Here is a 14221-nt window from a genome sequence, read left to right as displayed (position 1 = left end):
AACGGTTACAAAAACGTCTGGGCCGAGAGGCCATCGCCAAATAAGAGAGCCAACAATCGCCACACCGAGTGTTTATTTAAACGACATTAATTACGGTCTTTCCCCTTGCATGTCCTCTTTCCACCTTCAGGAAGGCTTCTGGAACTTGAGAAAAAGGAAACGTTTTTTCAATAACAGGCTGAATCTGTAAAACACAAGAAGTTGACCGGTGGGGAGGAAAGATGCAGGTTTTCAAGGTGGATCTGTCCCTGATGTCCTCATTGTCCCTCCAAGCCATGTGCACGTAGGTGAGACGCTGACCACATGCCACGCCCCTGCCCCCCCCCCACCGCACCCGCCCTGCCCAACCCGGGGTTTCTTCTCCCGCCTCACTGCACGTCCTTGAGGTGGCCCTAGCCATCGCTAAAGTCTTTCTGTGCTGGTTGTGTCACTCTCCTACGTAGAGCCCTTCCACAGCTCCCAGACATTCCAAGGCCACCACCTCCCCACCCTGGCCCTCGTGCAGCCCTCACGCTTTACGAAGCGGCCTACTTGTTGCCTGAACAGGCTGTGTCTGCCGCTCTTCCAACTCCCACCCTTCCAGGTCTCTCATGCCCTGTCTGAGCCTCCAGTCTGCAGTGTGTTCTCTTGGGGCTGCTCGGGACCTAGCTGGCCAACGACACACACGGCTTAGCCACCCTGTCATGTAGGGTGAACATCAAAAGGGGCCACCCGAGCTTTCGCTGGCTGGATCTCTGTAGGCCCCCTTGTAGGCCACGTACAGATTCTAAAAAGAATCTGTTAAAAGTCCGGCAGATCTACTCAGCCACAGTCTGAGTACCTGTGGTCCAGGCTGCCTCTCCGGGACCCGCACCCCACCCCCCATGCTCAGCGCAACCTGATGCACAGGAGCTTGAGAGATGTCACTTGATGAAAACCAGTAAGATAACTGGGAAGCAAGTCTTAAATGGTCTCTCTGGGTTTCAGGAGAACCTGTCCCGGGGGTAGCTGTCCTGGGGGGTTTGCTAACTGGCCGAGCAGCTGGTTAGAATTTACGGGACAGCCACCTCCACCAGCTCAAAGGCTGGAATGCTGCTGGTTCTTGTTCCTGCATCATCAGTGCTGCCTTTTGAACGTGGGTCCCAGTTAGCACGCTCTCCAGATGCAGAAATCCAACAGAACGACTCTTCTTCAAAGCTACAAGCGAACATCTGTACTTGTCCCCTGGGTCCTCCGGCGGCCTGCCTCCCGCAGCTCCACGGACGGGGAGGCGTCCCGAGCGGGCCCGAGCTCACGCCTGCGTTTCAAGACCCTTCTCCTTTCACAAGAGGAAAACTGTCCTTGGCAGGCTCGGAGGCCCCCAGTGTTCCCTCCTCTTGTGTGAATTTCACAGCCCCGTCACCAGAAGAGCGCCTCTGACTCCAAAAGTTCCCTTCTCCAGAGAGTTCAAAATTCTCTGCCCACAAATCACGGTAAGCTCCAGGGAGCAATTAACTAACACGCACTGTCCTATGTGCCAGGAGCGCTCCTGACTCTCACTGCCTCACCCCCCCCCCTCCCCGCTTCATCCCTAGCAGGGAGGAACTCTTACCATTTGCATTTACAGAAGAGGAAATTAGGGCGCAGAGTGAAAAAAGTCACCCAATTTCACACACCCACGCCCCTAGTCTGTGCTCTCACCAACCCCCCTGGGTTTGTCAGGTATCTCAGGTTGCTTTCTACATCCAATCCCGAAAATGAAAGAGGAGGAAAGGCGGCCAAGGCTTATAATGATTTATCACGGTGTGCCTGTTGGCTGGCCTGCCCTGTGCTGAGACCGTGCCAGAGCACCCAGTCTCCAGGCCCCCGAGACAGCAGGTGCACAGCACACAGGCCCCCGCTCCCATCTGCACCTGGCCTCACCGATTATTAACCACGGTCCTCCCCTCCCCGGCAAGCTAAGCATGACCTTAGAATCTTCCACACCGCAGCTGCTACGAACACATCGGAGCTGACCCGTCCAATGAAACCTACATGCCTTCTCTGGTAAATACAGAATGCACTAAAGCTGTTTTCCGTACATCCTGCAGGAAACTTCCTGAACCCATTACTCCCTTGAAAGCCCCCAGGACATTGTTTTTTTGGATGCTAATTATCTAAGAAGGAATCACCTGAATTTGCATGCTGAAAATGCAGAGTCCTTGGTCTCTGGTTAGAACAACCAGATCAGAATCTCTAGGGGCTGGGGTGGAGACCATGCGTTTTCTGGAAGCCTTCCAGGAGAATTTATTGCACACTGGCGTGGGCATCACTGCACCTTTCTGCCTTGATCTTCGGGTCCCTGACTCGTAGCAGACACACACTCATTCATCCCACAAGGACTGACCAGGTGTTGCCTTCTAAGTGCCAAGCACCAACCCAGAGCAGATACATGGCACAGGCCGCCGAGGGTAAACCAAGGCAAGAAAGAGGCAATGACATCCACTTCTCACTGAGCCGTGAACACCGGTAACGAGAGCATCCCCACCCCGGTGTTAACAGGGGGTCGCGGAGGAGGGACCTGGAGGCCCCCTGCTCCACTGGAGAATGAACAGCCCAGGCTGGTCCAGCTCTGCTCACGTTAGAACTCTGACCGCAGCACCGGAGCCTGAACTGATGACACAGCCAGCGTGTGATGACCACACACTTCAATCTGGCCGGTAGGCCTATTGTGGCGAATAACCCCAGAGGGCTGACGGGCCGGAATGAGTCATTCAGCTCTTCCCGTAAGTGACAATGAAAAAAGAAGGCTTTCTGTTAACAAGCAGGCGGACCCCGCAGCCGGCTGAATAGCGCCAGCAAACGGAGATTAACTGGATAATGAAGCAGTGTCTACACACGGCCTCACCCCAGACCCAGAGTGCTTGTTTGCCACGGACAGAGATCAGAGGTAAAATCCAGCGAGGGCACAGAAAGCTTACTCACAGTGAGGTGGGGACATTATGTGATGACACTGCTAGAGCCCGGCCGGCACAGGGAGCCCCGTTATAAAGCGGGCAGGCTCAGCACGGGGCACTTCCCGCAACGCAGAGGCCTGGGGCCTGGGACTGGGGGACACTCACCACAACGGCATTTGTCCTGGTCCCGGACCCCACTCGGGCCCTCCCGGCAGTGCCTTCCTTACCTTCTTAGACAAAGGCTGTGTAACGCCAGGCCCCGGGACTTGGTGCCTGCTGCCAGGCGTCCCTTCTATGAGAACACAGGGACCACAGGCCCCTCAACTTCCCCAGTGCGGCTGTGGACTACTGTTGCTTCCAGCCGCGGGGCGCGCCTTCTCTGCTCAGAGGGAAGAGGGAAGAGAACCCCTCTGCGGAAGAGGGGCGGGACGACACCATCTATGCAGGCAGAGAGATTTCCCCTCAATCCCCATTTGCCCAGCAAGAATGACGCAACGGTAGAGCTTCAAAGAGCCCTAAGTGTCTGCACGAGCCGGCTGGATAGATCAGGAAGCCGAAGTGCAAGTGGCTAAAGGCTCCGAGGACGTGCAAGTGGCTAAAGGCTCCGAGGACGTGCAGGTGAGAGCTTCCAGCCCGAAGGCAAAGCTGGGGTCCAGGACTACTGACTGCACTACTGCAGTCTGGGGACAGAAGCATGAGTCACGGTCTGTCCCCCTCTTCCCCAGACCCTCTACCTCCATCTCCACTGGGCACAAAAACTGCAGATCCATGAAGATGAGGTGTGTGAAGGGAGAGGAACAGGTGACAGATGCAAGGCAGACCTGAGGGCTCCTGGCAGAAGGTCAAGTCCACACACGTGTGCCGGGCACCAGGGACCCAGGCCAGGGGTGGCAGAGACATAGCTGTGGCACACCTCCGAGAAAGGCACGCCCCCTGACCTCTGAGATAGGGTCAGTATCCCCAGGCAGAAGGGGGCTTCAACTAAGGAGCTATGAGAAGACAAAAGGAAGAAGTGGGCTTTGCTGGACTTTGCTATTTCTGGAACTTTCTGGCCCCAGAAAACTCAAAGCTGGAAAAGAGGTGGTAAGAAGGGGGTGGGGGGGATAATGGAAGCCACTCTCCAAGGGAGGAAATGTGCCCATTCTGGAAAGCATCGGGACTTGTCCCTAGGTCCCCCTGAGAAAGGCACTCCTTCCAGCCAGGTGAGAGGAGAAACTTGACCTACATTTCCTCACAGAAACAAGCAGCAACACTAGAGAAAATAGCAGCAGCATCAGGGCGATGGGATCCATGAGGTCCCGGTTGTGTGTCTGAGTCCCAGGCCTTCCATCCCTCATCACTACATCCTCTCTAGGGAGGAAAAAAATCCAGTTGCAAAGAAGGAGCTCAAAGTTTGAAAACGTAATTCATTGCTAAAGGGAGGCCTCACATCTCAAGAAGGGCCTGGGAAACTGCCCGCCTCCCAACTTCTGTTTCATGTTTCTCCAGAGCGGCAGCACCCAGAACGGTGACCTCTAGCTGCATGTGGCTATTTCCATTCGCCGAAGGGAAAAAAAAATATGGAAAACTCAGTCTCTCAGTTGGACCATGTTCAACTGCCACATGTGACCTCTGGCTACCATACTGGACAGTGTAGACAGAGAACATTTCAATTACTGCACGAAGTTCCAGTGGACATCACGGCTCAGAAGGTCACTCAGTGTGGCCAACCCATCTCTCGCCACATCTTTCACCCTACTAGGCAAAGCTCGTGGGCCCTCTGTCAACGTTTTAAATTGAATTCAAAAAAGTTACATAGGAACTATTCTGATGCTGGCTAAACGAAAGAAACAAACTGAGGTCACCTCTATCACCACTCAACCAAGAAGCTTGGCTGGTCACCTAGGAACTTAAACAGATCTGTGAATGTTACGAACATGACATCAAAGGACTTTCATAATTACATGAAGAACATATGTATACAGATAAACATACTTGAAAAGACAAAAGGGTTTTCCTTGTAGGAAAACTCTCCCTCCCATACTTGATCCCCAGCCATCTAGTTCTCCTCTGGAACAACCAGTATTTCAAGTTTTCTTCTCCCAGAGATGTCCACATTCTAATCCCCCAAACCCGTGAAGATAACATATAGGGCAAAAGGGGCTTCAGAGACATGATTAAGTTCAGGATCTTGCGATGGGCATGGCTATCCAGATGGGCCCAATGTAATCACGAGGGCCATTAGAAGAAGAAGGAGACAGGACAGTTGGAGGGAGGGAGACAGGATGATGGAAGCTAAAGTTAAAGTCATTCAAGACTAAACCCAGAATACAGTTGGTTTCTAGAAGCTGGAGAAGGCCAGGCAACAGGTTCTCCCCTCCAGCCCACCCCCAGAAGAAACACAAGCCTGCTGACCCATTTTAGACTCCTGGCCCCCAGCACCAGAAGACAGTGAGTTTGCACGGTTTCCAGCCACCACACTGATGGCAGCTGGCTACAGGAGCAAGAGGAAAGGAATGCGTGCACGTGCAAGCACATATGCACGCGTATCTTCCCTCACAGCCTGGTCGTTCTTATCAGTAGCTGACTCTAGCCTGAAGAATCTGCCTTCCCGCCTCCTCTCAGGCCTGAAAGACACTGAAAAATACGGGAAGATTTTTGTGGACAGAATTCAAACCCCACCTTTCTAAATGTTTAGATGGCTATTTAAGCAAGCAGAAAACAATGAAGGTTGTATGAGGGATTTATTTTTTTTTAACTATTACTGCCTCACTCTGAAAGATAGAATGGTGGTTGAAGGAACTATCCTAGAAGTCAAGAGACCTGAGCCCTTGAACTTTTCACTTGATTCATGGGGCTGTCATGAGACGTAAAGGCAGGATGGGGGTGTGCGGAGGTAGCAAAACTAGACATGCGCTAAGTTTTCTGGTTTCTAATCTCTGCACGTGCTAACTCAAAAAAAGTTTGCTACACAGTATGAAAACAAGAAATGTTTATTGTGCCGAGGGACGAAAAATGCAAAAATAACTGTAGGCAAAAGGCACAATTCTGGTAGCAGGCCACTCCACTCAGTGTGATAATTATAAGTCATTCTCTGTCACTGCCCTCTAGATACCAAGACCATCTCTGGAATACCCGAGAAACTGGTTAACAATGATTGTGTCTGACAAGACAAGCTCCGTGACTGAGGGACAGGAGTCAAAGAAAGATTTCAGGAAATAACTCTTCCTACCTTTTTGATTTTGAACCTTAAAGTATTTCAGAAGAGTAGGTTCTTTCGGTTCGTGGCTTCACACTGTCCAGAAATAACCAGAGCTCCTCTCTCAGGTACCCGTTACTCACCAAGTGCTCAGCCAAAGCTTAGAAGAATCTCAATGTCCTCATCCCATTTAACAATCTCTATGCGCCACACACCAGAGAAGCTGACGTGCTTGGTTATCTGCTATAGCTGCCCAGCGCGGACAGCACCTTCCCGCACCCACAATGAGGCAGGATGCACATGAAGACAGCTCGCCTGCTCACGGCACCCAAACACAGCAGCTCCCACAGTTCCGGAGTCCTTCACTGTCAGAGGGGACTCCTGGGCCCAAATAACCCTGGCCAGGCCAAAAGAATATTCCCTCGCTCACCCTCGTCTGAGGACACATCAAGGGCATCTTTATCTCCACCTTGTCCTCTTGTAGCCATTCTGCCAGTTATCTGCCGAATTTAATAGTTACATATACACAAGTCTCCTCTCTTCTCTGTTGCGTAAATAGGAACTTCCAGGTCGAGAGAGCGCGAGTCCCAATATTTTGAATACAAGAGACTCATGGTAAGCCCGTGGACAGCCTGGAGCCGAGATCGGGAAGGGCACGACTGCACAGTGTGCTGCTGGAGGGTGGGGACGGCTCTCACCATGGGGCTCCAGTCACAGGAAAGAGCATGTGAAACTATGGGCCATGGTACTTAATGAGAGCTCACTTCCTTCTTCCTGGAAATAAAATAAGCATCCTACAGGAAGTGAGAAGAACCTTAAAGAGGCTCTCAGAAACAGCCACAATAAGGCCGAGACTGTCTACCTGGGACACATTAAGACTCAGAAGTCTGAGAAAAGGCACCCAAATTTGAAACCACAAAATTTAGGAAATGGCAGCAGGCCATTTTCTATCATATAGTCCGTGGCTATAGAGAATTAAAAAACCTAAATGCACAAAAAGCAGCCAGTAGATCCTGAAGACATTTCCTTCCAAAATTAGGGTGGAAATAAGAAATGGGCCATAAGGGGCAGGTGCCAGCACGAGGAAGCCCATCTCAGCCCAGCTCTTTCTAAGCAGCCCTGTATGGATCACATGGTGGCAAAGCCAGCCCTACTCCATCCCCTTGCCCTGTTCATCGTAAAATGCCAAGGACAAGACAATTTAAGCTAAAGCTGCAGATCAGCCTCCAGCACTAAGGATGCAGCTGAAGGTTGGAGAGGGAAAAGCCCGGGGCTGGGAGTCAGGAAGTACACATCCTGGTCCCACTCCTGCAACTTGAACATGTCCCTTTCTCCCCCTAGCCTGTTTTCTCATCTGTAAAATGAGAATCATTTTACCTACAACCTCAAGCAACCTTCTATGGCCTGTAAGGGTCTCTACCCTATAATTTCATACAGTCTCTTTTTTTTTTTTAAAGATTTTATTTATTAATTTGACAGAGAGAAATCACAAGTAGACGGAGAGGCAGCCAGAGAGAGAGAGAGAGGGAAGCAGGCTCTCCGCTGAGCAGAGAGCCCGATGCGGGACTCGATCCCAGGACTCTGAGATCATGACCTGAGCTGAAGGCAGCAGCTTAACCCACTGAGCCACCCAGGCGCCCTCATACAGTCTCTTAATAAAATCATAAACATCAGCACCAGACTAGGAGTTTTCCTTCCAGGTTATTCTTCCAGAGAGAGAATGTCAGGGCTGTTAAGACCATGAAAAACCAAACTAAACAATGGTCTGAAAGGCCTTCTGACAGCCAAAATGGACGATCCAACTACAAGTAGCAGTCCTTTCCCCACAGAGTACATGCAGGACAGACGTGAGCCGTCAGAAATACCGACCAGTGGGCCCCACCAAGATCTCCAAGAGCCTCTCCGACATCCCACGCAGTGACCCTCTCTGACAGACCTCAGATGTACCATTATCTGCCCTCCGAGTGGGTTACACTAGCTGGTGAACAGGAAACCTGGGGACCTGAGTCCTCGTGCAGTACTGTGTGAGTTGAGATTCCAGAGTATTTGTTCACCGGGCTCCTCTGGAAATCTGGTTCCCTCCAGAGCAGCTTTACCCTTGAACTCTAGATGCTCCGGAGCAGTTCTGTTAACTCACAAGTGTGTCTGGACCTCTGTGCAGACATTACCTTGGTGGTGCCTTCTTTTCAGGATCATTACCAAAATATCAGCAGCCCAGCAGTAAATGCCAGCTCTGTGAACCGTCTAAGTGTGTTTCAGAAAATCACATTAGCTCTCTGGACCTGCCCCTTTGCCTATAAACTAAGAGGGCTGAACCAGATGGTGTGGGCTTTTTCAGATGTAGCCGTCTAGGACTAGGATTCCCATGGAGACAGAACCAAAATACAGCACTTAAACTTAGCCATGGACAACAGCATGTGCATGGACCACACCTGCCCCCAGAGAGCTCCCGCGGACTAGGCTTGGTGGGCGGGTGGCCAAGCCTCCAACGGCTGCTCCAGCAATCCGAGCACCCGCACTTACCTTTCCCTCATCCACCAGTTTCGCGATGTCGTCTAGATACACGCCGCTGGCCATGAAAAAGGCCCAGCGATAATGGACTCCTTGCCAGAAATGCTAAAAAGAAGAAAAGAAAACACATCAAATACAAAAAAGGATAAAATCTCATGGAATGCAAATTTAGGTGAAAGTATTTTCTGGGTGATTAAGACAGACAAACCAATTTCCTCCTCATTATGAAACAATGAGTTCTATTCCCAATACCTCAGCCCAGTGACCGACAGAGGGGACACTCATAAATAAACAAAGATATATTCACGTGAACACAGGCTTTTTTTTTTTTTTACCAAATTGTGAATGACAAGCAAGTCAGCACAGGAAAGCTGTCCTTAAAATGAGTGTCTCAATAGTCTTACACACTCAATTCCTTCCCTCGGAGAAATTAGAGGCTAAGACCTCTCAGCATTCTCTCCTAGGGTTTAAATGAAGCTCGGAGGCACCAGAGAAGAGCTTTTAAACCTACCTCAAGTCTGCTTAGGGGGCAGTAAGGCACCAAAATATGATCTTAGACAAGAAATCTGATCACAGATTTTTTTTTTTTTTTCTGGAATAGAGTGGCTTTAAGGGTAAAACAAAGTGTAAAATTCCTTTCGCATCATGGTTGGGTCTTCCCCCTACAGGTATAACGAACTCCCACATCACCGAATCTATTATGGGACAAAGGTCTCCAGATAAAAATAAGCAAAAATCTTCTACAAGAGGGCTCATGACCACTTTACTGCCATACCCACTTTCAGTTGTTAGTCTTTCTGTCAAAAGTAGGCCAGGCCATTATCAAAGGAACAACTGAACTGAGGTTCTCCAGGATACATACCTCCATGACCTGCCCGACTCACCTTCACCACATGGGGGCTATCCAGAGGCATGGGGTTTGCCAGAACCACGCGGCCTCCCTCCCTGCACCTGCCTGTCTCACAATCCCTCAGCGTGAGGTGCACTGAGCAGTCAAGTGCAAGGGAACTCCCTTGCTACTCTAGTTCAGCGCTCAACAGCTGTGTTTTTAGGTCAAGCTGCCTCTTTCAGCCAGTTTCCTGGCCTAAAGAATGGTGAGACCACTACCTTGCTCACGGGGTTGTTGGAAGAAGTAAATGAGAATGAATGCAAAGTGCCTGATGCATAGAAAGTATCACCTGTATAAATATTTATATTTATTATTCAATAAATACTTATCTAGGGGCGCCTGGGTGGCTCAGTGGGTTAAAGCCTCTGCCTTCCGCTCAGGTCATGATCTCAGGGTCCTGGGATGGAGCTCTGCATCAGGCTCTCTGCTCAGCGGGGAGCCTGCTTCCCTTCCTCTCTCTCTGCCTACTTGTGATCTCTGTCAAATAAATAAATAAAATCTTTTAAAATAAATAAATAAATAAATATCTAGTGATGGAAACAAACTTTATTGAGGAAAGGCTGGGGCACCAAATCTGAGTTTCAGATCGTAGGAAGACAGACATAACCAAGCTGCTCTCTGGGCAGAACTTTGCAATGGTTGTACCAGGAATGGGCTTACTGGTTTGGATGAGTGACCGTGCAATTTATTATTATCTATCCTGGAATAATTCTGAGAGTTAGAGGAGTCATCATTAATAATTATGGCAGGACCACAGCTGCAAAGAGAGCCAATCGTACCCTAGATTAGGTGTCAGGAGGTTGAGTCCCCTCAGCCCACAGGGTAGCAACACAGAGCCTGGGCTGGCAGAAGTCTCCGGAGATCGCTCTCAGCCCAAAACAGCCTCAACCTCTATTCAAGTGAACAATTTTCTATGGGTGTCACAGCAAGAAAGAGGTTGGGGAGCACTGCTCTGGGCAAATGAAATTAAAAAACAAAAGGAAAAAAAGTACCATTTGAAGGCAGTGAGGCAACCCAAGCGAACAGCAGGCCCGAATAATTACAATCACAAAAGACCTGTCCGTGTACTTCTCCCTAAGGCCTGGCCTCAGACAATTAAAACATTCTGGTAACTGTTTAGGGTTTTAAAGAAAAGAACAGCAATGGTCAAAAATGCCATGTCTATAATTCTTTATAGCGTGTTGCCCTGTAAAGTGAAACTTTTTGGTCGGCAACAGCAGAATTTTTATACTGTGCTCTAAAGGGCCTGTGTATTTTTTCCAGGCCATTACAGGAGAAAGTAAACCAAAGCAGGCGGGAGTCTGGAGCATTACAATGAGGCTTTAAACTGTGCACATTCTCAGAAAGACATCAGAAACTACTTAAAAGGTTTTCACATGAGATTACCACTATCCTCTTTCAAGTAGGAGGAAAGAGAAGATGCCTGTTTTACTCTCAGAGGACAACTCAGAAGGTTAACTTGTAAGAGGTCTCACTGAAGTACAAACTATGAAATCTTAAAGAAAAGTTAAACTTATATTTGGAAGCCTGGGCTTTCTGAAAAGAGAAAGAAGAGACAAAGGACAGCTAAGCAGCCTTTCTCCGCACCAAAGAGCCCTGTGGCCACTGCTTCCGGTTGCCGCCAAAATCAGATGAAAATCAAGAACCTCGAGTACAGGGCCTGGTTTGTTCACCTCTAGCGACACACACCATTCCTAAGAATGGCGCGGTGGTCTCCACTGTCACAGCCCTTTAAGTATTTAGTTAGTCCATGCAATTCAAGAGGCCAAAGTCCTAAATTTCACCCTCAAAAAGGTCCCCAAGTTAATTTCTAGAATAAAGAAGATGCTGAAGGTAGTCACCGAGTGGTTCGTTCCAGACATACAGATCAGCAGGTGTTGGTTAGCTTGGCATAATGACTCACAACCTTTTTACCCACTGAGGAAACTTCCAGGTCTTTTCCCTGACTCTGAAAAATTTTGTCTAATTTTTTAAAAAATAGAATTTATTTATTTTTTTTTTTTGCCTATCACTTACACCGTTTCAACGCTAATACAGATTTCAAGCCGATGATCTAGAATTGCCAAGAGTGGATAACGTTAAACGATCTAAGCCTGTCCCCACCGCAAGGACAACAGGCTCTGGTGTTAGAGCGCGCGCTCAGGCTCTGCTGTCGTCCTTGCGGCCGTGGCTGCTGTGAGCTCGTCCTCCAGGCCCACCACACACTGCCTTTGTCCGGCTGCGGGATGGAGCTCCTTCTAGCTCTGGTAACAGGGGCCGCAGCCAGCAGAGTCAGGCAGACTGACTGAGTCTCAGAAACACCCAGAATGCCATCAACAGCTCAAGTGTCTGATTCACAAAGGGAAGTCCAGTGTTAGGACAAGTTGATATAATACTAGAAAAAGCATGATGGTTCTATTTGCCTTTGTGGTCTTAATAAAGTAAGAACACAATTTCCTTTCAGTTTCTGAAATTCAAAAAAATGCCCACGGACCTCTACAGGTCTGGAGGACCCGGGCTAGAAATTACTGGCGCATCCCAATGCGGCTACCACGAACACAGCTGGCTCTACCTGGTCTTAATAAAGCCTCCACACTCACACACAAGAGCCTGTATGTGTTAAGACTGGTAAAAGAGAGTGAAGACCACCAGGTAGAGGCAGAAAGAAGCAGAGATGGATCAGATGGAATCAAGACAGGTGACTGCTAATAATAAAGCTGAATATTTAATAAGTTTTATGCACCAGACAGACTAAATTCTTTACATGGATTACCTCATTTAATCCTACCACACGCAATAAGGAAGATACCCTACCTCCAAGATGACACCTATTAGTGTCATCTTGGAGGTAAAGACATCAGGGCTTAGTGACACGAAGTAACTTGCAAGTTACACAGCTACTAAATGGAGACCAGAATTTGAATTTGGTCAGTGTGCAACTCCAGAACCCATACTGCAGCCACTGTGCCATGCTGCTCCACGACAGAAGAAACTGGCTAGGGGGAAACCAGTTTCCAGAAGCAGGAGGCACCGCTTGCTCTCACCAACCAGGACTCTCCTCCCTACCTTCAATGCCTTAGAACCCACGGTGACTCCTGTCTGCAGCATGCCGTCTGCGATGCCCAGTCGGTCCATGTTCAGGAGAAAAGGGGTCACCAGAGTCACATATGTGGCTCCTGACCATTTCTTGAGAAAATTTAAAGCCCATGTTTCAGTGGATCCACCGACATTATCAAGAATGAAATCAAACCTGGAGATCAAAGAAAAATCAAATCAAAACATCCTCATCCGTCTTTACATACGGTCCTAATGCCCCCCTTCCTTTCCATCGCCAGTCAGCGATCGGGTATATTTCAATGACCGCTCACAAACCATGCTGCCCCATGCCATCCAGCAGCGGGTGGGGGGGGGGGGGGTACGACACACAACTTGCGTTGATGAAGGAGAAAAGGGCACCCACACTTACCCATTCTGGCTTTTCTCCAAACTAAATAAAACGTGACTAGTTTTTTTGTCATAAAATTATATCATTTTTCTAGTTCTTTAAGGATGACTTCAACAAGTGGTTCTCAACCGAAGGCAATTTTGGTCCCCAGGGGACATATTGGGCAATGTCCGGAGGCATTTCTAGTTGTCCCAATTGGGGGAGGTGGTGGGAAGGGACTCCTGGCACCCAGAGGCCAGGGATGGTGTTTATACACAGAATGCACAGAACAGCTCCTCACAACAAAAATTATCTAATCCACAATGTCCACGGTTCAGAAACCAAGCTTGACAAGGTCGAGAAACCCTGACCTAAGCTTTATGGAAAATTGCAAAGCTATCCATTCAATGCAAGTCAAAGTATCCTTTAGTGCACTTGAATACTTGAAATAAAGTATAAAAGCTTTTCACCCACAGAATGATTTGCTTTTATTCCCTCCATAGAAGCATCCTCTTCATCTGGAATTTACTCCTACTTTTTGGCTTCACGTAGGGCATCAGGACAACATAAAGACAAATTAACAATCTGCTCTCAGTCTTCAATTGTGTTCTAACATGCCCTCAAAACCCAGTCCTATGAACTGAGGAACTGAGACACACAACTCCTTAAAGCTAATCTGAACTTGCTGTAATCACTGCATTTCACTTGGAGGGGATAAAACCCAAGAATGCGTTTAAATATTTTTGTAAACAAATATCTACTCAGAAAATGTGTGCTTAGGATGCCTAAATGGCTCAGTCAGTTAAACGTCTGCCTTTGGGTCAGGTCATGATCCCAGGGTCCTGGGATCAAGCCCCAATTCGGGCTTCCCTGCTCATTGGGGAGTCTGCTTCTCCCTCTGCCTATCCCTCTGCCAAACCCCTGCTTGTGCACTCTCTCTAAAAAAACAGTAAAATCTTAAGGAAAGAAGGAAGGAAGGAAGGGAGGAAGAAAATGTATGCTTATCAGTTAAGTAAATTAGTACGTGGATTCCGTTCTGGTAAATCCTTTTTCCCTTCCTAATTCATCTGGATGAAGTCAAACATCTAAAATCAGCTTCAGCCAAATTTGTGGATCTTGAGCCTGCCTTTCATGGAACAAAAATGAAGAAAAACAAGTAAAAACTGAAGGAAAGGAGAATGACTTTACTCAATGACTACTCTCTTCATTAAAAAAGAACAGAAAATTATTTTCATGAGTTTAAGTTTCCATTTCATTTGCAAGTTTTGAATAAACAAACGTGATGATACTTAATTTATTTCTTTTTTTAAAGATTTTATTTATTTATTTGACAGATAGAGATCACA

At 48.3% G+C, this 14221-nt stretch overlaps 1 protein-coding gene across 3 annotated transcripts in view; it reads right to left on the bottom strand.

The window, feature by feature from the left end:
• Window positions 1-55: 55 nt before the first annotated feature.
• The window catches only part of RTN4IP1 (reticulon 4 interacting protein 1), a 50230-nt gene continuing 36064 nt past the window's right edge, over window positions 56-14221 (bottom strand). For 2 of the 3 annotated variants that reach the window (XM_032338915.1, XM_032338913.1), the window contains exons 7-9: window positions 12518-12701; window positions 8596-8688; window positions 56-184 (exon numbers count right to left, since the gene is read on the bottom strand). In XM_032338915.1, coding sequence (XP_032194806.1) covers window positions 77-184; window positions 8596-8688; window positions 12518-12701 — 385 coding nt within the window. In that variant the 3' untranslated portion in view covers window positions 56-76. Of the gene's footprint in view, window positions 185-5869; window positions 6847-8595; window positions 8689-12517; window positions 12702-14221 lie in introns of those variants that run through there. The other variant, XM_032338914.1, reaches the window with a different exon arrangement.

This window comes from Mustela erminea, chromosome 4 (assembly GCF_009829155.1).
Source record: "Mustela erminea isolate mMusErm1 chromosome 4, mMusErm1.Pri, whole genome shotgun sequence".
NCBI classification, from domain to species: domain Eukaryota; kingdom Metazoa; phylum Chordata; class Mammalia; order Carnivora; family Mustelidae; genus Mustela; species Mustela erminea.
Note: the sequence above shows the minus strand (reverse complement) of the source record. Positions and strands in the feature narration are given on the sequence as shown.